The sequence below is a fragment of the Mauremys mutica genome, chromosome 12 (assembly GCF_020497125.1).
Source record: "Mauremys mutica isolate MM-2020 ecotype Southern chromosome 12, ASM2049712v1, whole genome shotgun sequence".
Taxonomy (NCBI): domain Eukaryota; kingdom Metazoa; phylum Chordata; order Testudines; family Geoemydidae; genus Mauremys; species Mauremys mutica.
The window spans coordinates 10,201,922-10,225,380 of NC_059083.1; the positions used below are offsets into that span (position 1 = coordinate 10,201,922).

At 52.5% G+C, this 23,459-nt stretch overlaps 3 protein-coding genes across 3 annotated transcripts in view; 1 reads left to right on the top strand and 2 right to left on the bottom strand.

Annotated features, from left to right (window-relative positions):
- The window catches only part of LOC123345648 (protein S100-A16-like), a 643,389-nt gene that overhangs the window by 576,229 nt on the left and 43,701 nt on the right, over positions 1-23,459 (top strand). The gene's annotated exons all lie outside the window — the stretch shown is intronic.
- LOC123345636 (C-type lectin domain family 2 member D-like) overlaps positions 1-23,459 on the bottom strand; it is a 348,976-nt gene that overhangs the window by 323,245 nt on the left and 2,272 nt on the right. The gene's annotated exons all lie outside the window — the stretch shown is intronic.
- LOC123345656 (C-type lectin domain family 2 member D-like) lies at positions 1,301-22,822 on the bottom strand. The gene is made up of 6 exons (XM_044982659.1): positions 22,770-22,822; positions 11,951-12,176; positions 8,424-8,540; positions 4,675-4,856; positions 3,877-3,980; positions 1,301-3,660 (listed from the first exon to the last, which is right to left on the bottom strand). Exons 2-6 carry the CDS (start codon positions 12,027-12,029, stop codon positions 3,510-3,512), a joined length of 633 nt encoding a protein of 210 aa, XP_044838594.1. The 5' UTR covers positions 12,030-12,176; positions 22,770-22,822; the 3' UTR covers positions 1,301-3,509.

Genomic DNA, 23,459 nt, shown 5'->3' on the forward strand with positions numbered 1-23,459 from the left:
CTTTTATAATGTGGATAAAGACGGCACAAAAGGCTTTTCTTGCATTTGAAATTCAGTTTCTGTCTAGACTGGAAGATTATGGTGAAGGGAGAACTAGTGAAATGACATCACAAGTAGAACTGGGGGGAAATTTTCCACTGAATAGTTTATTTGTCAAAAAATGCAGTTTTGGGTCAAACAAGACTATTCACAAACTGGTGTTGAATTCACGGAGTAGTTTCAGGCAAAATAAAATAATTTTAAAAATTCAGGCTAGGCTCACAAGGGGACTGGAGGAGGAGACAGCAGCTAACCCCACCCAACAGCCAAGTGGTTCATGCACCAGATTTGAATCCCTGCTCTGGAACACTGCTAACAGATTAGCCATATATAGATATAAAGATAGAGATGTGGTTACCCTATTTTAGGGCAGTTTTGTGTCAGCAACAGAATCCATTCCCAGGAAAGAGCTCAACTTACTAATAACAGATGTGTATGACAAATATATTGCAGAGCAAGGTTACGCAGTTCATACACCTTCAAGACTCTAAAAAGCTGCAGAGAAGGCACCTAACTCAAGCAGCAACAATCTACCCTCTGGGATTTGCATTGCTGGCTGTAGCTAGCAGGGGTGGACAGAGCTTCAAAGTGCCAACACCATGTAAAACCCAACACACCAAGGCCAAAACCAATCTCTGGCACCCAAGGGGTTGCAGGGAGGCTGTCTGCAGAAAGGCAGGTGTTGCAGTTTGTGGATACAGCAAGGAGCCATGACCCAGTGCAAACCCCAGAAGGGCAAGAAATCATGAAAGGCACCAGGGAGCAACAGGAGCCAATGGGATGAATTGAGCAAGGGGGGAAATTTCAGGCTGGTGCTGAGGAGACAATCCTCAGCAGTGAGGGGGACTGAGAATCTGGGATATTTCAACCCCTGCAGTCTCTTTGGGAACCAGTGTGTTAAATTTATGAATGGCTTCTCTGCTTGTGTTCTGCTCCATGGGGGAGGGTGACCACAGCTGTATTCCCCCTGTATTCACACTATTGTAATATAATATTCACACCCCTACACACTATTGTAATAATCTTTATACAAAATACACCTTTTAAAGGTGTTGCCGGCACCGAGTGCCCGAGGACAGCAACAGTGGGGGTTCGTTGCCCGGTGTGCTTCGCTCCAATGAACACACCAAGGTGGAGAAGCAGACAAAGTTTATTTGAGATCTCAAAGCGGGATGCTAGGAGACAGACACGTCTCAAATGAAGCACACAACTTCAGGCAGCTTTTCTCTTTTTATACATAACTTTAGCTAAGCTCTTTCTATCACCCCCCTAGTCCCCCTACTCCCCCTCCCTTCCATTCCCCTGTAGCAGATACACCATGCAACAGCAATTACATTAAGCAGTTAAGTCATACTTGGCGGCAACCAATCTAGCTCATTAGTAACTCTTCTTTGAACCGTTATCTTGTCTTACTTTCTTTGATCTGTTATCTTGCCCCTTAGCCAGGAGCAAGCAGGCCTCATTATAGCAGGCCTCATTATTATCTTCTGGTACCGGTGTTGCACTGATAACTAGTTGCTACACATTCCATTCTCTATTGCTGGCCTATTAGGTCGATTAGAGTTCAAACATGGAAGAGCTTTGGGCAAGCATGGAATAACTTTGGTTCATTCAGGCCTGGTACAGGAAGGCTTCATTGACACTCTGGTTTTCCACCCTCCTGAGTTACCTAGGGTTATGCTTAATGCCACCAACAAAGGCATCATTTGAAATATAACAACTTGCTGTTCAATAGTATCATGGGGAAATGGATTTAGCAACATTCTATGTAAATTTATGAATTCCCCCTAAGTGATATTGGTGGCACACGTTCTAACGCATATAACCCTGATTAGGCAGCACGGGTCAAGCAGATCTTAAACAAAGGAATGTGTGTTTCCCTCAGTTTACATGTACATTGTAAACAGGGTCCTCAGACAGCGAGAGAGGGAAGACAGGCGACAAGGAAAATCTGCATTTCAGGAAACAGGAGAGAAGAAACAGCACAGAACTTTTCACCACCAGACATCATGTCACCTTCTTTACTGTTTGAATAAACTTTGCTTTTGGGGGGGGGGGGGGGGGCCCTTCAGGAAACTGCATCTCAAAGGGGGACTGGACTATAAAAGTGAGGGGCAAAAATACCCCAAATTCTCTCTCCCTCTTTTCACCTAAGAGGGCAAAAGAGCCATTGGACTTTGGGAGCCTGCGAGATTGCTCAGCACCGTTACTGTGAACCTGCGGTGAGGGACGTCACCTTGAACCAAGTCTAGTTTGTTAAGTTTAGAAAGTGCTTTATCTTTATTGTTCTTGTGACCATCCCTGACTTTAACGCCTCATTACTTGTACTCAGTGAAAAGCTTTTTGTAAGTAAATAAACTTGTTTTAGTCTAATTACAAGTAACCCAGTGCTGTGACTTGTTTGGGTAACTATCTAAGGTAGCAGACTGTGTATGTTGATGCCCTTAGAAGGGCAACGGACCAAGTAGATCTGGATTGGCCAGAACAGGGCTGGACACTGCAGAACATGTTTTGGGGGAAGTCCAGGACTGGGAGCGTGTTGGGGTCACCCTGCAAGTAGTGACCAAGGCTGGTGGACCCAGTGTGGCACAGGTGACAGGCTGCTGGACCAGGGCTGTGGCCAGGCACAACCACTCAGGGTGTGACCTGCAGGCTGTTTGGCCCAGGTTGGGAGCTTCTGCACAGGACTGTGAGGCACCCCAGGCTGCAGGCAAGCGGTGACCCAGCCTCTCCCTGGCTGGGATCACACCCTGGAACGTTTGGTTCCCACACACTGGCTCACAGGGGGTTTTCCAGAGACGGAGACAGAACTTAGGACACACAAAGGCTGAGTTTAAACAGAATCACGACCTTCATTTTAACTCAAATAGACAGGACCTGCTGTCGGTGGAGAGGGAGAAAGAGACTCCAGCCCCACAGGGAGGGCCTGGAAGTGTCACTTGCTGCTAGACTCCCTCTGGGAGAGGGATGATTTCTGTTGTGTTTAGTGTGTAGGAACTTTTAGTGATTTTTATACATTTTCTCCATAATGCTTTTGCCCTAGAATAAATGTATCAGCTGAGAAAGGGCCGTGTTCTAGCTTGTAACAGCTGGAACGTGCTGGGCATTGTGCTCAGAGTGGAAGCAAAGTGCAGGCGCTGGCTTTTAGCCAGACTGGCTTGCTGGGGATATCGCAGTGTATGGAAGGGAGCTGTGCAGCTTTACGTGCCCCAGTCAGGGAGTGGGACGAGGTCTCTGCCCAGAGATAGGGGGTGGCTGGAGACTCAAGCCCTGACCTGATGGAGATGGGATAGAGATCCAGTTACTGTGACAGTCTCCCCGAGAGAAGGGTCAAAAAACCACAGCATTAAGATAACTGACAATTAGGACCCAACAAAACCCTGGAGACAGATTGAAACAAGGAACCAGGCTGCAGCATGGAGGGGACTAGCACAAGGCTTTGTCACAGCTGGTCTCCAATTCCACTGAGCTCACGAATCCCCTCCCACTGCTCCCTCCTCTCCCTTCGCAGGGGTATCAGGTTTACTGCAGATCCATTTTCTTGGTGTGCTGCAGCTTGACGTGGTGACTGTGCGGTCTTCGTCCAGGTACGCGCAGTCTGCTCCTCCGTGCAGTTCAAACCTGTAACCCAGAAGCAATTGGAGCTAGAGTCAGTGTGTGCCAGGCACAGACCAGGGGTGACAACTCAAGTTTGGGAGGGGAGTTGCTGCATTCACAGCCCCTCAGGATCCCCCTCCCTGCACCAGCCCCAGCCCCCACTCCCGTCAGGAGGGGGATGTTAAAGCAGCCAGTGGGGCATTTCCAGCGCCTCTGACCAATGCAGAGAAAGAGACTCACCGATGGTCAAACTCGGTCCCGTTGACCCACTTCCAGACCTGGCCTGTGTCCTTCCAGAGGCCGATCCAGTGGTCCAGTCTGCCTTCATATGGCAGCAGAGAATCCTTGGAAACCCAATAAAAGCATCAGCTGTGTTAGGCCCTGACTCTGCTGCTCCCCACCCTGGGCTGCAGGGGATTTCTGGAGGCCTCTTCCATGGTTACTGGGTGAAGGGATCAGATAAGTATTAACCCTTCACCCTCCCCCCTCCTCTTTTTTGGGGCTGTGGCACCTACTGGGTGTAGCAGGAATTGAGCTGCAAGGTCACTGTCTGCCCAGCAGCCCCTTCTCAGAGCACAGCAGGGCCAGGAGGGAGAGGGGGCTGCAGGGGGAGGGCAGACAGACCCCTGCCACCAGGGCAGGTAAGTTGATGGGAAGAGGCCTAAAGCAGACCTCACCTGCAGCTGGATTCCCCCTGCCCCACCCATGAGGGAACCCTGGGGCTGGGCCGAGCTGGGGGGGCAGGTTCTCACCTGCTCCAGCCCCAGGCAGCCCATTGGCCAGGAGCTGACTGAGCCGGCCCAGCCCTGCACAGGACGAGTCTCCCACCTGGGCTCTGGCAGACGCAGGGTCGAGGGGCTGGAGCCCCAGGTCCAGCCAGGATTCAGCTGCCAGAACCGCACTGACTCTGGCTGCCCAGCCTGGGAGGCACCCGGGCTCCTCTCTGCCCTACAGGGGCTGAGCCCAGCCTGACTCCAGCCCTGTCAGTGGTGCCAGCGATCGCTGGGCTTGGCACAAAGCATCTAACCGGCTTCTCACCAGCTCCTGCGGACTCTCAATCCCGGCCAGGGAGGCAGCGTGTGACGAGCAGAAGCTCTGGCTGTAGGTCCAGTTCCCTTCGGCCTTAGAAAAATAGTAACATTTCCCTTGGATCCGGATCCAGCCATCCGGGCACCAGGGGGCAGCAGGGGGGCATGGAGGAGACGGCCTAGAGGTTACCACTAGAACAAACACACAAGGTCAGAGATTGTCCCATCTCTCATCTCTGTGGAGAACGAGCAGGGACAGAAACAAGAACTGCCCGATGGGATCAGACTGATGGGAGAGACGGGCCAGTCTGAGAGTGGCCAGCAGCAGCTGCACCAGAGGCCACGGCCCAGCAACCCGACAAGCAGCGTGGCTGGAGTTTGTTATAACACACACACTGCGGCAGTGCCAGAGGCCAACCAGGCCACAGCCCCCATCGGGCTGGGGATGTACAGAGTGTGCTGCGAAGGGAATGGGGAAGGTGAGAGCAAGGGAGGAGTGTGACTGGCAGGGACGCTGGAACTGGGGTGGTAAGGGGGGGGCCATGCCCCCCCCCCCATGTTTTAACCTGGTGGGTCCAGGCCTGCCCACTTATTAATCTTGGCGTAGAGCCTCAGGCAGGCATCGTGGTGGCGGTGGCAGGGCCTGCGCTTCACGGCCGGGAAGCTGAGGGCGGGGGGGATCAGCTCCCCTGCCATGACGCGCAGCCCCTGCTAGCAGCACCAGCCTCTTCCTGGTGGGGGTTGCAAGCTGTCTCTAGGGCCACATTTTCACAAGGAGGCTCCCAAGCACAAATTCAGCAGCTGGGTTTGCATGAAGACACCCGCACTCTGTATCTCCTAGGGCAGCACAGCTCCTTGCTGGCTGTAAACAACAACGGTGGACACAGCTTGGAAGTGCCACCACCACATTGAATCCAACACCCAGGGGCCCAAGGCCCAAGCCGATCTCTGGCACCCAAGGGGGTGCAGGGAGGCTGTCTGCAGAAAGGCAGGTGTTGCAGTTTGTGGATACAGCAAGGAGCCATGACCCAGTGCAAACCCCAGAAGGGCAAGAAATCATTAAAGGTCCCAGGGAACAACAGGAGCCAATGGGATGAATTGAGCAAGGGGGGACAATTCAGGCTGGCGCTGAGGAGACGATCCTGAGCCATGAGGTGGTCTGAGAATCTGGGATATTGCAACCCCCTGCAGTCTCTTTGGGGACCAATGTCCTTCCGAGTCCCCAACACCTGCCCAGGCCAGAAGCCAGAGCCGGGGTGTAGTAAGAGCTGCCTGGGGAATCTGGGCTGCTGTGGGGACCCCAGACACTCCACCGGCCCTGGGGGAAAAGGAGTGGGGGAGGGGCCACAGTTCCTGCATGGGTGCTCTCTCTCCTCTCCCCAACGGCAGGTCTGACACTCCTGCTGCCCAGCACATGAGTCTCTTCATGTGCTCACACCTTCCACAGCCACATCTACAGAGCTGGGCAGCTCAGTCCAGGAGGCAGCGCAGGGTGAACACCGAGCGGGTCATTTCTGTGACTGATCTCATGGGAGCAGGTACAATAGGCAGCGGCAGAACGTTAGAAGTTCAGAGCCTCCAAACCACCAGCAGGCGGCAGCAGAGAAGCTGCCAGACCTGCTGGGCCCCAGACAAGGACACCTTGAAGACGAGGGTCCCTCAGATCCAACAGCCTCTCTGAGCGGGTTTCCCTCCTCACCCAGCTCGTGTATCAAAGCATCAGATCCCCTGGAACGCAGCCTGCAACGTGTGACTACACTGAGGGGAATGTGGGAGCAGTGAGAGCATCTTCTAATAACCCCAGTGAGCAGCACCCAGACCCCTCGCCCAGCTGCTGAACCCTCCAGTGCCCCACTGATAACCCCACTGCCCCACACCTTGCTGCACAATAGAGTGACTCTCACACTGAATGGAAATAGCCTGTAATCGCACATCCCGTACGCACCAACTGGCCAAGTTTAATGTCCCTGGGGAGCCTTTTCTTTGGAGATCCCTGACCCCGGGGGTTAAAGTCTCAGCAGCACCACAGCAGTGATGGGGGCTCCCCCCCACAGCTGAATAAATCTCACACCAGCGATGCTGTAGCCCCTGCCAGCCCTGCTGTGGGGACAGCCAGGGGAGGGGCGGCAGGAAGATGAGGCCAGGCCAGGCTCCTCAGAGCCCTGAGCTGCAGACAAGTTACGCTACTCAGTGACGATCGGACACTGGATCCGTGTCAGTCCATCAATGCAAACGGGTGTGAAGAGAAAGTCCCCGAGTGTAAAAGGGAGAAACAGAGGGGCTGGAATCGGGAAAAGAGCGACTGTCTTGTGTTCGCTGCCCTGGATGACTGGGGCTCAGGAGATCTGGATTCAGTTCCAAGCTGTGCCAGACTCCCTGCCTGACCCAGAGCAAGTCCCTGAGGCCGGATCCACAAAGGGACGGAGGCGTTTGAGGTTCAGTATCGCAACGCCGAACTTTTACTAGCCTAGGAAAACCCTGGAACAACAACGGGACCCACAGGGCCTGAGCTGGGTGCCCGGGTGCCCCACACAGTGAATTGGGGGGGGGGGGGGCGGCTAAGAACGGGCTCCACAACAGCCAGCTCGCTAGACAGGGGCTGCCCAAGCCAGCCAATAGGAGACAGTGACAAGGCCTGTGCCCTCTGCCCCGCCCCTCTCAGAGCTCAGCCCCTCAGCCCTGGCTGCAGGGAGGGGCCCGGCCCTGCTAACAACTTGCAGCGGGGACCCCCCCGCCCTGGAGTCAGGTACCTACGTCACTTCTTGGGAGAGCGAGTGCAGCAGCAGGCTCCTAAATCCATTGAAACTGGCTGGGGGGAGAGTGGAGGGAGAAGATGACCTCCCTGATCACCTTTAACCCACTGGCAGTGCTCTCACCCCGACGTGAGACCCGGCTTCAGTCCCCTCTCCTGGTGAGCAGGGATTGGAGAACAGGGGGTCCCACGGCTCAGGTGGGTGCCCTAAGCACTAGATCAGAGGGATTCTAACTCTCTGGCCCAATTAATATTTAATTATTCAATTAAATCAAAGTGGAACAACTTCAGCAGGAAATATTGAGACACTCCTCCTCCCCCCCGCCAATCAGACTGTCCCACAGCTCACTGGCTGGGCACTCCCCGGACAGTTGGGAGACCCCTGGTCAGATCCTGTCTCCCCTCAGACAGAGGGGACTGGAACTGGGGTCTCACATCCCAGGGAAGGGCCCTACCACTGGGGCAGGGTTAAGGGTGGGGGGGGGTCTCCTTGTCCCCCACCTGTTTCACAGAGGCCGGCAGCCTAAGCACTCCTGCCAGATCCCGCCCCACGGGTACGACAGGCCTCTGGGTGCCAAGGGCCAAGCAGCAGCACACGCCCAGAGGCAGAACATGAAGCGCTGAGGGAACTTCTACAGCAAAAGTGTCGTCCCCAGGTGAGCTCAGGGGCCCCCCGGTTGGCAGATCACAGGGTGCCTGAAATGGGAACTTTGACCCTTTAATGCCCTTTGTGGAACCAGCCCTGGTGCCTTGGCTCCCCTGCCACAAAACAAGGACAAGGACACGTCCCTGCCTCACAGGGGTGTGCAGAGAAATCCGTTAGTGTCTGTGAGACTCTCAGGTACGACAATGGAGGAGGGTGGGGGGCAATGAAAGAGCCTAGAGAGGCTCCTGTCTGACCAGACTGCTAAAGCAGAGAGGCCGGGGAGAGATGAGGTGGAGCTGTGAGCCGTGAAGGAAGAAAGCTCCACACCCAGAGACTGAATCATTGGGGGTTGGGAACTTACCTATCAAAGCTGCTACTAGAGCGATGATGACGACCATTGTAACCACGATTATGGCTCTGAGGGCAGCTGGACGATCCCAAACTGCAGGTTTCCTGGAGCTGGAATTAGCTGGATGACCTGGAAGATCAAAACCTGTTAATCATAGAATATCAGGGTTGGAAGGGATCTCAGGAGATCATCTAGTCCAACCCCTTGCTAAATTTTTTTTAAATTCCAGTTCCCTAAATGGCCCCCTCAAGGATTGAACTCACAACCCTGGGTTTAGCAGGCCAATGCTCAAACCACTGAGCTATCCTGACTCAAATTAGAATTGTTTGCCATCAGGCTCTGATCTGACACACACCAAATATTTATTTTGACCTCTTAAATGGCTCTGTCTCACCTCTGGACACAAATATTAACTTGAACTCCCATTCAGACTACAAAGGAGAACATCACCTCCCAAATCACCAGTTCAATTAATCCCCAGAAAGGACCCTGCAGAATTCAGAGGAGGATGACCAGGGGCCTGGAAAATCCATGACAAGAGTTTGAAAAGCCTGGGATTGTTCACCATAGGTGGAGGTGATTGAGAGGGGACAGGATAAACAGTCTAGGCAATAACAGGTGGGACAGAAGGCAGACTGGGAGCTTCTGGTGATAAAGCTTTGAACAGTCCCTGCACGCCCCCTTGTGGCCTGGTGTGGTACTGTGGGTGCACCCCTCCTTAATTTCCCTTGATTGGCAGCAGTATGCTTAATGGGACGGGCCTGCCTTGATTACATCTGAGGCAGATGTAGCTCCTGCCTGTCCCTTAAAGGGGTAGTTATCACTTTCCCTTTGTTCTCCCTGTCTCCTAGCACAAGAGCAAGGGGTGTAACAATGATGCCCTTTGGTGGGACCCAACTGAGAGTGTCAATTCAGGACAAATTGCTCAGAACAGGGCAGTTACAGCCCAAGGCTGAGGTTCCTTTGCACATCAAGGCAAACCAAACCAGCCAAACAGAGAGGACTTTGGTCTCACCCCACTGGCTAACCACCAGTCACACAGGCAATTCCCTTAGACACTCCAGTTTCCCAGTATCACCACCAGTGCCACTCGTTATGGGGACAAATGATTATGAAAACCAATACCCCAGTAAAAGAAAAAAAAGGTTCTCCCGATCCCAAAGGACCAAGCCCCAGACCCAGGTCAATATACAAATCAGATCTTACCCACAAATCACTGTCTACAACCCTTTAGCATCTAAAATCTAAAGGTTTATTCATAAAAGAAATATAGATGAGAGCTAGAATTGGTTAAATGGAATCAATTACATACAGGAATGGCAAAGTTCTTGGTTCAGGCTTGTAGCAGTGATGAAATAAACTGCAGGTTCAAATCAAGTCTCTGGAGAACATCCACAGCTGGGATGGGTCATTCAGTCCTTTGTTCAGAGCTTCAGTTTGTACAAAGTCCCTCCAGAGGTATGAAGCAGGAGGGAAGACAAGATGGAGGAGTTTCCAGGGCTTTTAATACTCTCTGCCTTGGAGGACATCTCTGTTCTTACTGTGGAAAATTCCAGCAGCAAGATGGCATCTGGAGTCACATGGGCAAGTCACATGTCCATGCATGACTCCTTTGCAGGCTGAAGCCATTGTTTACATCAGGGGTTGGCAATCTTTCGGAAGTGCTGTGCCAAGTCTTCATTTATGCACTCTAATTTAAGGTTTCCCATGCCAGAAATACATTTTAACATTTTTAGAAAGTCTCTTTCTATAAGTCTATAATATATAACAAAACTATTGTTGCATGTAAAGTATATAAGGTTTTTAAAATGTTTAAGAAGCTTCATTTAAAATTAATTTAAAACGCAGAGCCCCCTGGACCGGTGGCCAGGACCCGGGCAGTGTGAGTGCCACTGAAAATCAGCTCGCGTGCCGCCTTTGGCACATGTGCCATAGGTTGCCTAGCCCTGGTTTACGTGCTAGTTTGAACCTTTTCAGGAAAGCTCAGATGTGGATTGGCATCGCCCAAGGTTCACTGTCTTTTAAGTGTTTCTTGATTGGGCACTTACTGAGAATAGTCCCTTCTCAAGATTTAGCTGCAGGCCTAGATGAGGGCTGGCTCACCGCTATGAGCTAAGGAGCGACAGCTGGGCTGAGGAGGGCTATAAAAGCCCTGAGGAAAGCTCAGTCAGGAGGCTGGCCTGGGAGGGTTACATCTCTGTCGCCTCACCAAAAGAAAGGAGCCTTACGGGCCAGGAGACCCTGGGAGGGTCTGACTGGGGATAGCTGTTGAGGGGGAAGGGGAGATAACACTGTTGCACTGTAAATAAAGACACAAGGGTGAAGCACCGAAGAAGGTGTGGGGAGTCTATTTTAACCAGCCAACACAGGGCCCAGGCATGAGAGAGTGGAAACTTGTGTAGACCCTGTGACACTGGGGGCTCGTCCAGGATCCTCCTAGCCATTATTAATAGTGGCTGCCAGCATGCAGGAGACCCTAAAGTGGCTGGTGACCACGGTGCAAGAAATGCAACAGTCCCAACAGTCAGAACGACAGGCCCTGATGATATGGCAGCAGACCAACAGCAGATACTCCAGGAGTTTATCAGGGAACAGTCAGTAACCCAACAGATCCTCCAAAAGATGGCGAATCTGGCACTGGAGGATGCCGGGGTGGGGCTCTGCAAGATGGGCCCCACAGATGACCCAGATGCATCCCTGGGGACTTTCGAATGGGTGGCTATGGCGGCTGGCTGGGAGTGGGTGACCTGGGCCCTGCAGCTAGGTGAAGCACTGAAGAAAGCCAACACAGGGCCCAGGCATAGAGTGAAAACCTGTGCAGACCGTGTGACAGGGATATTCAATTAGATTAAAGGGTTGGGAAAGGAACTGTTTTTTCCAGCCAATGTATAATTAGACTGCGGAACTCACTGTCACAGGAAATTGATAAAAAGAATTTAGGAAAGTTAAAGGGTTGGAGCATTTATATGGTTAACATGAAATATCCACAGTTGCCATAATTAACAACCAAAGGTTGGCAGGAACATTGGAAGAGCGCCTGTGTCCCAGGGAGTGTAAATCCAGGGAACCTCTGCTGGAGTTCAGTGTTAGCAAATCCTCTCCCCTAGTGCCCAGAGCCACATCTGAGGGCATGATACATTAACTGGCAAATCTCAAATGAATGTGCTGTGGCCACAGGCAGCTACACCTGCTCCTGGCCATGCTCGGAGGCAGGGCTCTGCATGGGTTATGAGTGCAAACACCTCAGCTCACACACTGGAAGGACAAACAACCAGAAGGAAAGAGCAGTGACAGGAGCGACCCAGGGAGACGTGAGCCAAACGTTTTCAAGGGGATAGAACATGTGCAGTCCTAAAAACCATACGTGCAACTGCCGCACAAGAGAGCACGTGCTGCACGAGCCGAGTCCATTGGAGCAATACAGCCCCTGCTGCATGGGGCGGGGGTGGGGGAATGAGGACGAGGAAAGACAGCTACACCCACCCCTGAAAGGCATCTCCTTCCTCCAGCCTGTTCCTAGGCAGGAAAACTCCAGTTACCTGGTTCTCCTCCACTCTCCAAGTCTATGGTGTTGTTAAGAGGCTGTCCAGGGGGATCTGCTTCCGCCCAGTTCCCCATCTCTCTTCTCAGGGAGGCAGCGGTGGGTGCTGGACTCTGATCAGCTTGGAGCCAGTTGCAAGAAATGGCTCTACACAGCCACGGCAGATTCAGTTCCAGCCAGTGCAGTGTCCCTGGCTTTGGCTCCTCTCCCAGCTGACCTAGAATCTGCAATGACACAGTCAGGACAGCATAAGGGTCAGTGGGTTTGTTTGTGGTGTCCCATCCCCCATTCATCAGAACAAAAGCCCAGAGCTAAGAATAGTGCAGTAACCAACCCGCTCCTCTGCCATCAGGCCCCTCATTGAAGATTCCCCATTTCCTCTCACTCCTCAATTCGGAGCTGGGCAGGAGAGAGAAAACACTGGGTGTGGGGTGCAGGCAGGGATGTGCACACGCCTTTTATGTCTGGTGTGCCCTGGTACACAATGCAGAGCTGTGCGTAGTGCCTCCCCCTGCACTGGCAACTCTGGGAAGCTGGAGGGGGGTGAGTTTGAGATGCAGCTTTGGGAGGGGCACAGAGACGGCACCTTGGAAGGACTCTAAGGGACACAGGCTTCCCCACCCCCTTGGTTGGATAAAACAAAATAATCAGTGGTTTAAATTTTGATTTTTTTATTTAAATAAATACGGTTTTAAAAGAAACCAATTTAAAATTAAACTTGAAACAGCAGCATGTTATGGCCTAAACTTATTATAATCCATTAAAGTAACTTAAATTAAAGGAATAATATTCCAGCAGAACATGTTTGCTGATTTGCTACGCACCGGTGACAGTTTGTTAAAGCAGCTTTGGACAGCAGTAGCCTCTTGTGCAGGTACAGAGAGACCATTCTCTTCATTTCAGTTTATTCAAAGGGTATGGCTACACTGGCGAGTTGCAGCGCTGGTAGTTTGCAGCGCTGGTCGTCCAGCTGTGCAGGGCCAGCGCTGCAGTGTGGCCACACTGACAGCTACCAGCGCTGCAGTGTGGCCACATTTGCAGCGCTATACTGAGAGGTGCATTGTGGGCAGCTATCCCACAGAGCACCTCGTCCCGTTTTGGCACCGTTTTGGCGCTGAGTATTGTGGGAAGGGGAAGGAAGTGTGTGGGTCATTCCGCTTCCTGTTCCAACGCCCCGTGGTGCATCGCTTCACATCCCAGCAGTACAGTTTCCCCATCCACGTTTCTTGCCATTGTGAGTGCAGCACGCTTTCTGTGTGAAATGGAGCCTGAGCTGCTGAGGACTTTGCTGATGACTGTCGCCAGCACATCACGTTTGGCAGTTGAGCTAATCCTTCAGCTCCAAAGTGACAGTGAGGATTCCGATGATAATATGGATTTGCCTAATGCGGGTGACATGAAATTGCTTGTGGCGGTAACGGAAATGCTCAGCACCGTGGAACGCCGCTTTTGGGCTCGTGAAACAAGCAGTGAGTGGTGGGATCACATTGTCATGGAAGTCTGGGATGACGAGCAGTGGCTGCAGAACTTTCGTATGAGAAAAGCCACTTTCATGGGACTGTGTGCTGAGCTCGCCCCCACCCTGCGGCGCAAGGACACAAGATTGAGAGCTGCCCTGACGGTGGAAAAGCGGGTGGCTATTGCAATCTGGAAGCTGGCAACTCCGGACAGCTACCGGTCGGTCGGGAACCAGTTTGGAGTGGGAAAGTCGACCGTTGGAATCGTGTTGATGCAAGTTTGCAGGGCCATTAATCGCATCCTGCTAAGGAGAACCATGACTGTGGGGAACGTGCAGGACATTGTGGATGGCTTTGCAGAAATGGGTTTCCCTAACTGTGGAGGGGCAATAGATGGGACGCATATTCCCATTCTGACACCACCCCACCTAGCCTACGAGTACATTAATCACAAGGGGTATTTCTCTATGGTTCTCCAGGCGCTTGTGGATCACCGTGGGCGTTTCATTGACATTTACACAGGCTGGCCTGGAAAAGTGCATGATGCACGCATCTTTCGGAACAGTGGCCTGTTCAGGAAGATGCAGGAAGGGACATTTTTCCCAGACCGAAAGATCACAGTAGGGGACATTGAAATGCCCATTGTGATCCTTGGGGACCCCGCTTACCCATTAATGCCTTGGCTCATGAAACCCTATACAGGGAAGCTGGACAGGAGCCAGGACCGTTTCAACTACAGGCTGAGCCGATGCCGAATGACTGTGGAGTGTGCTTTTGGCCGTTTAAAGGGGCGCTGGCAGGCGCTTTATGGGAAGCTAGACTTGGGGGAAAGCAGCATCCCTGCGGTTATATCTGCATGCTGTACCCTCCATAATATTTGTGAAGGGAAGGGTGAAACATTCAGCCAGGCATGGACCAACGAGGTGCAAGTCCTGGAGGCTGAATTTGCACAGCCAGACAGCAGGGCTACTAGAGACGCCCACCACAGGGCAACAAGGATTAGGGATGCCTTGAGGGAGGAATTTGAGGCTGAAAGCCAACAGTAATGTTTTTTGCCTTGACCATGAGTGACGTGCACTGGTTACAGTGCTTTTAAGTGCCTGTGTTTTCCTTGGGGTTTGTTATCTTTCACTTTATGCAATAATAAAAACTGTTTCATAATCAAAGAAATCATTTATTTAAAAAAAAGGTAGTAAACGGGCAGGGGGGTTGGTTGTTGAACTGTACATTCATAGTTTTGCATATGTACTGCCAGGAGTGCTGTTGTGCACCTCAGGATTGTACTGTTGCATGGTGATGGGGGTTGAGTGCAGAGGGTAAGGGTCGTAGTTCTCTGGGCTCATAGGTGACCGCACAGGTGTCGGGGGCAGCTGGTGATGGTGTAGGTAAGAACCTGGATGCTGGGGAACGGGACTTGGAGCTGACATTGGTGCATAGGGGAAAGAGGTTTGGGAGGGTGGGGGTTTGGCACGGTAGTGCTCTGCCTGCATTGCTACCATTGACTGCATACAGTCTGTTTGGCGCACCATGAGGTTTATAAGCTGCCTCGTGGTTTTCTTCAGCATCAACGCCTTTCTCCTGCTTTCTGTTTCCTTCCAGTGCTGCATCTTTTCTCTCCATTCCTGCGCAGTTTTATTCTCTGTTGCACACTGGTTCATAACTGCCTTCACCAAATCTTCCTTGCTTTTGTTAGGCTTCCTTCTTAGGTTTTGAAGCTTTCTTTCAGTCACTGATAACACCGGACCAGGACTAGTCAAGGACACTATAAAAATAGAGCAAATGATACATTTTAATAGAGCCTGCATTGTGTATAATCTGAAGTTAGTTTCAAGTCTCACACTGTAGCCATTCCTCAGACATTTCAAACACAGCTAGAGAATTCACAGCCTCCCAGAAATGGTAAGTGAGGGTAGTAGTCAATAAAACCTCCATGTCCCTCAGGAATTAACCCTGGGGTTCCTGCCGCGGTTTGCCTGGGCAGGGTGCTTTTTGCTTCATGGGTGCACTGCTTTTTTGGGGCGTTGGTAAAGGCAGGAAGCAAGCAGCAGTTGGGACCTAACTGAAACACTCCCTCCATTTCCCACAGGAGTTAATACTTGAAGATATCTCCCTGCTGCGGGTTACCTGGGAAGCAAGGGAGGGTCTCCTACAACAATGCGGATTCCGCCCTGGCCCCTATGCAGCTTGCCTGTGTGCAGCCATGGTCCCCCCACCCCTCCTGGAACAGTGGCGCGGACGCGTTAGCCTGACTGGGACAGGGACCACACTGGCTCTCCCTTTAAACTTGGTCACGCGAATTGCCTATGCTCTTGCAGAAACTTTTGAAGAGATTACAGAGGCAGATTACCGCGACGTGACAGACCACATCAATGGGATATTCCATGTCTAGGCATGCAGGCATGCAGCCATACCACCACCCCTCCTCTCCCAAAACCTTTGCATTGCAATAAAAGTTGCTTACCTGGGATCTGCTCCTGTGATTCTTCTGCACCAAGTCCCAGGGGCTGCGACTGGCTAGCTTCCTCCTGGCTTGAGAAGAGCTCCTGACTGCATGCCTCCTGGGACTCCGGGGTGTCTTCCCCCACCACAGTAGCCTCACTGTCTGCCTCCCCCTCCCCCTCCCCTACCGGCTCTGAACTGTCCATCGTGGTCCTTGGATTTACAGAGGGGTCAACCCCATAAATTGCATCCAGCTCCTTGTAAAACCGGCAGGTCGTGGGGGCAGCGCCGGATCTGCGGTTTCCCTCACGTGCTTTGCAATAGGCACTCCGCAGCTCCTTTACTTTAACCCTGCACTGCAGCGCGTCACGCTCATGGCCCCTTTCCAGCATGGCTCCTGATACCTGGGCAAAGGTATCATAATTCTTACGGCTACAGCGCAGCTGTGCCTGCACAGATTCCTCCCCCCAAACACTGATGAGGTCCATCAGCTCGCCATTTCTCCATGCTGGGGCTCGTTTGCCACGTGGAGGCATGGTCACCTGTAAAGATTAACTGATTGCACTCCACACCTGGCTGAGCAAACAGGAAGGGGATTTTTAAAATTCCCGGGGCATTTAAAGGGCGGGTCACCTGAGGCCAGGGCAGTAGAGTCTGACCTGATGAGCAGAGTGGCTGAACAGGCATTCTGGGATACACCTTATACGCTGGAGGCCAATCACAGCGCTGGTGTGTGGCCACACTTGATGACCAGCGCTGCAGCACCAGCGCTGGAATCCTTATTCCCCATGCTGAGTGAGGTGTACAGCCAGCGCTGCAGTCAGGGAGTTGCAGCGCTGGAAGTGCCCTGCAGGTGTGGCCACTAATTGCAGCGCTGGTGGAGGCTTTCCAGCACTGCAAATCGCCAGTGTAGCCATACCCAAAGATAAGAAACCGATTGGGAGCTAAAGAAGCAGCAAAGCTTGTTTTGCTCGTCCAATCTATGGATGAAATCTAGGTGTGAGAAGGGGAGCTTTAGAGCCATGGTTCTCAACCTGCAGGCCAATGAGCACACAGCTGCAGCTCATGTGACACCTCAGGGCCATACAGGTAGTATTGGATGCAGCCCACAATGGTTCATAGGTTGAGAACCACTGCTCGAAAGTCTTAACGAACATGGAGCGGGAGCCACACAGGACTCAGGCATTGCACCACAGCTCCTAGCTTGTAGGCGGCTAGAAAAATCCAAGAAACACCATTGTCATTCACAAAGCTGATTTAGGCACACAGGCTCCTATCAAATGAATGGGGAGCCAACACGTTAGCTGGGGAGCCACTTAAGCCAACCAATGGGAGATGCTGACTAGTGGGGTGTGTCCTAATCTCTGCCCCTCTTAGCAGAGCCGGCTCTAACATTTCTGCCGCCCAAGTCCCCGCCCCCGAGGACAAAATCAAACAAAAACAACAAACTCAAACCCAGATCGCTGCCCCCTCCCAAGGTGCTGCCCCAAGCACGTGTTTGGTAGGCTGGTGCCTGGAGCCGGCCCTGCCTCTTAGAGAGAGGCACCTAAATCCAGACCACAGGGAAGCTATTGACTACAAAAGCCAGAGAAAGAAGAGATGCCACATTATAACTTCTAGTCCAGTGGTTAGGTCATCACATGAGACGTCCAGATGAGTCACACAAGGCAACAATGCACATCCTCAAAGGCTAAAACAGACACTTAGAGAACTTTTCGTCTCAAAGTTAAGTGCCAAGTGAGTTTAGGGGCCTATCAGGTTCATCTGAAGTTTTGTGGATTGCAGCTGAGCCAAAACTGGGATTTAGGCATCTAAGTACTTTTGCTGATCCCACCCATGGTGACTAAAAGCAATCAGTTCAATTCACTAACTACAGGTATTTATCACCTTATTTATTTATAGCGTCATAGCAGCTATGATCCCTGCTCATGGCCAGGATACATGACTAAGTAATCCGTTTTAAATGCAAAACATGTTTTGATAACCCTTTCCCCCCTTATGTATCCAGCATATTTAAGGTATTTTTATTTTTAAAAAAAATGCTGAATTTAAGTTTAATTGAAATCTGAGTTCCAGCCAAATAAAGCTTGACCAAAACCAAAAAAATTCCGAAAATTAAAAAGTTGAAAATTTGAATATCTGTGCATGTAGCTATATTATTTAAGCAATTAATGTGTCTAGATATAGTGTATCCTCCTGGTTAAGAAAAAGTACTAAATTTACTGTAAAAGCTTTATTTAGTTGTAGATCAACATGTTTTACTGGTTATCAGTTTATGAGAATCAGCCTCCCCTTTAGGAAAAGTAACTAAAAAGTAAAAATGCCAAACTAGATGAAAACTGTCTGTTTAAGTGGAGATACCTGCTTGCTGCTTTAAATCAGTGGAAGTTTAAAATCTGATTAATTTAAGTCACTCTGTCCTGACTGTCCCACCCATATACTGACAGCATTGAGGGATGAGGATCTGCATGGGGCTGGGGGATTTCTCTCCCACTGCACGGACAACTCTGGAAGCAGGACTGGGGGAGCTCTGCCTGGGGCAGTCTGTCATTTGTTGTCAAGGTCCACAGTTCTTGGTCACTCACTCACTCATGCCCGTCACCCCAATCGGGGTATGGGCCGCCAAACACAGATCTCCAGAGTCTTCTATCCTGGGCCATTTGCTCTAGCTGGTTCCAGGTATAGCCCATTTTTTTGCTATCAGCCTGAAGGTCGCGTCGCCAGGTATTTCTTGGACGGCCTCTTTTCCGCTTGCCTTGGGGGTTCCACCGCAGTGCCTGTCTGGTGATGTTGGTTGGCTGCTTGTGTAGTGTATGTCCTATCCAGCCCCACCTCCTCCTTCTAATTTCTTCCTCTGCTGGGAGTTGACAGGTCCTCTCCAAGAGGTGGATGTTACTGATGGTGTCTGGCCAGCGGATCTGGAGAATCCTTCTGAGGCAGCTATTAATGAAGGTCTGGATCTTCCTGGTGGTTGTTTTGGTTGTCCTCCAGGTTTCAGCTCCATACAGTAGGACTGATTTCACGTTGGAGTTGAACAGTCGAATCTTTATTGCCAAAGACAGCTCTCTGGAGCTCCAGATGTTCTTGAGCTGTAAGAAGGCTGCTCTTGCCTTACCAATCCTTACTTTGATGTCTACGTCTGTGCCACCCTGCTGGTCGATGATGCTACCTAGATAGGTGAAGGACTGCACTTCTTCCAGGGGGCGTCCATTCAGTGTGACTGGGTCGTTGCTGATGGAATTGATCCTAAGGATCTTGGTCTTGTCCTTGTGGATGTTGAGGCCAACCTGTGATGACGTGGCTGCCACTACATTGGTCTTCTCTTGCATCTGCTGTTTACTGTGCGAAAGGAGTGCAAGGTCATCGGCAAAGTCCAGGTCATCAAGCTGGGTCCACAACGTCCACTGAATTCCATTCCTACGCTCGTAAGTGGATGTCTTCATAATCCAATCGATGACTAGGAGAAAGAGAAGTGGTGACAACAAGCATCCTTGTCTGACTCCGGTTCGCACCTGGAAGCTGTTTGTGAGCTGCCCTCCATGGATCACTCTGCAGTGTATGCCGTTGTATGAGTTCTTGATCAAGTTGACCACCTTTGCTGGGATGCCATAGTGCCGAAGGAGCTTCCAGAGGGTCTCTCGATCCACGCTATCGAATGCTTTCTCATAGTCAACAAAGTTGATGTACAACGAGGAGTTCCACTCCATAGACTGCTCGACTATAATGCGGAGTGTTGCTATCTGGTCCGTGCATGATCTGTTCTGCCGGAAACCTGCCTGTTCTTCTCGTAGCTGTGGATCGACGGCATCCTTCATTCTCTCTAAGAGGACTCGGTTGAAGACCTTCCCTGGCACCGACAGGAGTGTGATTCCTCTATAGTTGGCACAGTTGCTGAGGTCTCCTTTCTTGGGGATTTTGATGAGGTATCCCTCTTTCCAGTCAGCCGGAATCACTTCTTCTTCCCATATCTTCTCAAAGAGGGGGTACAGCATTTCCACTGAAGCATCCAGGTCTGCTTTCAGGGCCTCTGCTGGAATATCATCAGGTCCAGCCGCCTTCCTGTTCATCATGGTGATGGCTTTTCTGATCTCATCTCTGGTTGGTTTATCGCAATTGATTGGGAGGTCCTCGTTGGCTGGGTCAATGTCTGGTGGATTAGGTGGTGCTGGTCTGTTCAGGAGTTCCTCAAAGTGCTCTGCCCATCTGTTCATCTGTTGTTCTATTCCTGTTATAGACTTTCCCTGCTTGTCTTTAACGGGACGTTCTGGCTTGCTGAACTTTCCAGACAGTCGCTTGGTAGTATCGTACAGCTGTTTCATGTTACCGCTGTATGCTGCCTGCTCTGCTTCTGCTGCCAGTCCATCCACATAATCTCTCTTATCCTTCCTAATATTCCTTTTCACTGCTCTGTGGGCTTCAGCATACTCTTTTTGAGCTTTGGCCTTTGCTGCTCTAGTCCTGCTGTTGTTGACTGCTGCCTTCTTCTTCTTTCTGTCTTCTATCTTAGTCAAGGTCTCTGTTGTGATCCACTCTTTCTGCTGGTGTTTCTTAATTCCAAGCACTTCCTGGCATGCTGACCTAAGTGTGTCTCTCACTTTCTGCCATCTGTTGAGTACACTGTCTTCCTCTTCCTCAGACCGATCCTGTAGTACTGAAAACTTATTCTTCAGCGTCAATCCAAAATCTTCCTTGGTCTTATGGTCCTTCAGAAGGCTGACGTTGTACTTCGCTCTTCTATCTGACGCATCTGTCCAGTTCTTCTTCAGCTTCAGCTTCAATCTGGCCACCACTAAGTGATGGTCGGACGCCACGTCTGCTCCTCTTCTAACTCTAACGTCCTGCAAGGATCTTCTGAACTTCTTGCTAATGCAGACATGGTCGATCTGGTTTTCTGTCGTGCCTGCTGGCGATACCCAGGTACTCTTGAGGATCCGCTTGTGAGGAAAGATGCTGCCTCCTATGACCAGGTTGTTAAGTGCACACAGATCCACAAATCTCTCTCCATTCTCACTCATCTCTCCCAGAGCGTGGGTCCCCATGACTTGTTCGTATCCTGTGTTATCAGGTCCAATTTTGGCATTAAAGTCTCCCATAAGGATGGTGATGTCTTTGTCTGGGAGAGTCTCTAATATTTTCTGGAGTCTGTTGTAAAAGTAGTCTTTCTCCTCATAGCACTGAACAACATTCATCTTAATCCTCTTCATTTTAGTTCTGAAGGATGCTGAGATGATCCTGGGACCATGTGCCTCCCAACCAATCAGTGCTCTCTGTGCCTGCTTGGACAACATGAAGCCTACTCCCTGTGTGTGGGGTGCGTCGCTCTCTTCATGTCCTGAATACAGCAACAGCTCTCCTGTCAACAGTCGTCTCTGTCCAGCTTGCGTCCATCTTGTCTCGCTAATGCCTAGTAGGGTCAGGTTGTTGCTCCTCATCTCTGCTGCAACCTGCGCTGTCTTTCCTGACTCGTACATGGTCCTCACGTTCCATGTGCCGATGGTAATCCTCCTGGTTGTAAGAAGGGTGGTCGGCTTAGTGGCTTCCTCGCGGCTTTCACCACCCAGCGTCATGCATCTTCGAGTTGAAGACCCTTCTTTTTCCAGGCTAAAGGTCTCTGTTAACTCTATTGTTGGCGTTTCTGTAGCAAGCTGATTTTTTACGGGGTGGAGTTGCTAGCCCCACGCCCAACCCTCCTCCTTTACCCTGACTTGGGACCAGGGGCGGCTCTAGACCCCAGCGCGCCAAGCAGGCGTGTGGGGCGGCCCTTTCCCGGGGGGGCGGCATTTGGCGGCAGGTCCACCGGAGCCCGGGACGAGCGGACCTGCCGCAGGCATGACTGCGGCGGGTCCCCTCTTCCCGCGGCTCCGGTTGAGCTCCCACAGGCATGCCTGCGGCAGGTCCACCGGAGCCGCGGGACCACGGCACCCGCTGCAGTCATGCCTGCGGCAGGTCCGCTCGTCCCGGGCTCCGGTGGACCTGCCGCAGGCATGCCTGCGGGAGCTCAACCGGAGCCGCGGGAAGAGGGGACCCGCCGCGGGACCGGGGAAGGGCGGCGCAGCGCACCACGCTGCTTGGGGCAGCCTGATTTCTAGAGCCGCCCCTGCTTGGGACAGGCAGATGACCCCAAAGGACCTCTCTGGTGGAGTTAGTTCTTGGTCAAGGTGTAGTAAAGATCCAGATGCCAGAGAAAATAATACAAAAAAAAACCCCAACCTAACTGTAATGATAATAAGTTAATAAAAAGATTTCACAGTCCATTCAAAAGTGTCTGGTGGTCCGGATTGGCCTGTGGTTCACCTACTGACTATCCCGGTGTAGGGCTTGGAGAGACATCAGCCCACCCCCACGCACTGACAGCTCTGGGAGCTAGGTAGGGCGAGGTGCGGGGGGGAGCTCTGCATGGGTTGGGGGAGGGGCAGACTCCCCCTCCCCGCACTGAGAGCTCTGGGACCAGGCGGGGCACGGATGTTTGGGCTCCTGTTACACACACCCAGGGCTACAGCTGCACGTCCTGCCCCGCGCTCACCTGCTTCTCCCCCCAGTCCCGGGCTGAGCTCCCCGCGGCCACCGCAGGGGTCACTGGGCCGGGCCCGTGTTCCTCCGCGGGGAGCTCGGGGCGCTTCCCCTCCCACCCCAAGGGCCGCCATCGCTCCGGAAGTTCTGGCTCCCCCCGGAGAGCCCGTTTCCGCTTCCGGCCCTGCCCACTGCCGCCATGACATGGGGTGGGGGGAAATAGCCACTGCCCCCTCCAGCCTCCCCCTCTCCTGTCTCCGGCGGGGCCCTGCTCCCACCCCCCACCCGGAGCCCAAGGCTCAGCGGGGGGGGGGGAGGAGGGGGGGTGCCGGGGGTAGCTGCGTCCCTGGCGCTGACTCAGCGCGTCCCTGGCCCGGCTCGGAGACACGCGCTGCCCGGCCCAGCCCTCACCTGAGACCCGAGCGGGCAGAGCCAGAGCCCTGCGCAGAACAACCACCGCCTGCGCGTGCAGCGCCCAAGGAAGTGACCCGCCCCAAAGCGACGGCAGAGCCTCTCGTCCCATTTCTGATTGGCTCCAAGTCAGAGCCGAGCCAATCAGCGCTAGTAGCGGGGACCCCGCGCCAGGAAGGACGGTGCCGCTCTCACTCCCACCAGGGAGAACCTGACCCAGGGGACAAGCCGGGGCCCGCAGTGCGGGGTGCAGAACCCGCCTTCCCGCCCCCGGCCCGCTGTCTGTGCGCGCTGGGGGAAAGGAGGAAGGTTGGAAAATGATCCCAGCTACACACAGCCAATGCTGGGGGGTAAATGGGCTGTTACCGCTCAGGAAAGATCTTGGAGTCATTAAACCAGGGGTCTCAAATACACGGGACGGGGCTCTTGAGTGTGGCCCACCAAACTCCCCGCCCCTCTGCCTACCCGCGGGATTGCTCCCTGTGGCGCCCACCACTCTCTGAAGCAGCTGGCAGCACGCCAAGGGGCGGGGGGCACCCCCCCCCCCCACAGCTCCCATTGGCTGGGAACAGGGAACGTGGCCAATGGGAGCTTTGTGGGAGGTACCTGGAGGTGTGGCAAGAGCTGCACATGCAACTTGTGGAACTCATGGCCAGGGGATATTGTGAAGGCCGACACTATAACTGGGTT

Coding starts and splice junctions, on each gene's coding strand:
- LOC123345656 (XM_044982659.1), bottom strand. CDS start 12,029: ATGGGGAACTGGGCGGAAGCAGATCCCCCTGGACAGCCTCTTAACAAC. Junction 4,857..8,423: donor TCTAGTAGCAGCTTTGATAG/GTAAGTTCCCAA, acceptor TGTTTGTTCTAG/TGGTAACCTCTAGGCCGTCT. Junction 3,661..3,876: donor GGGACCGAGTTTGACCATCG/GTGAGTCTCTTT, acceptor TCTGGGTTACAG/GTTTGAACTGCACGGAGGAG.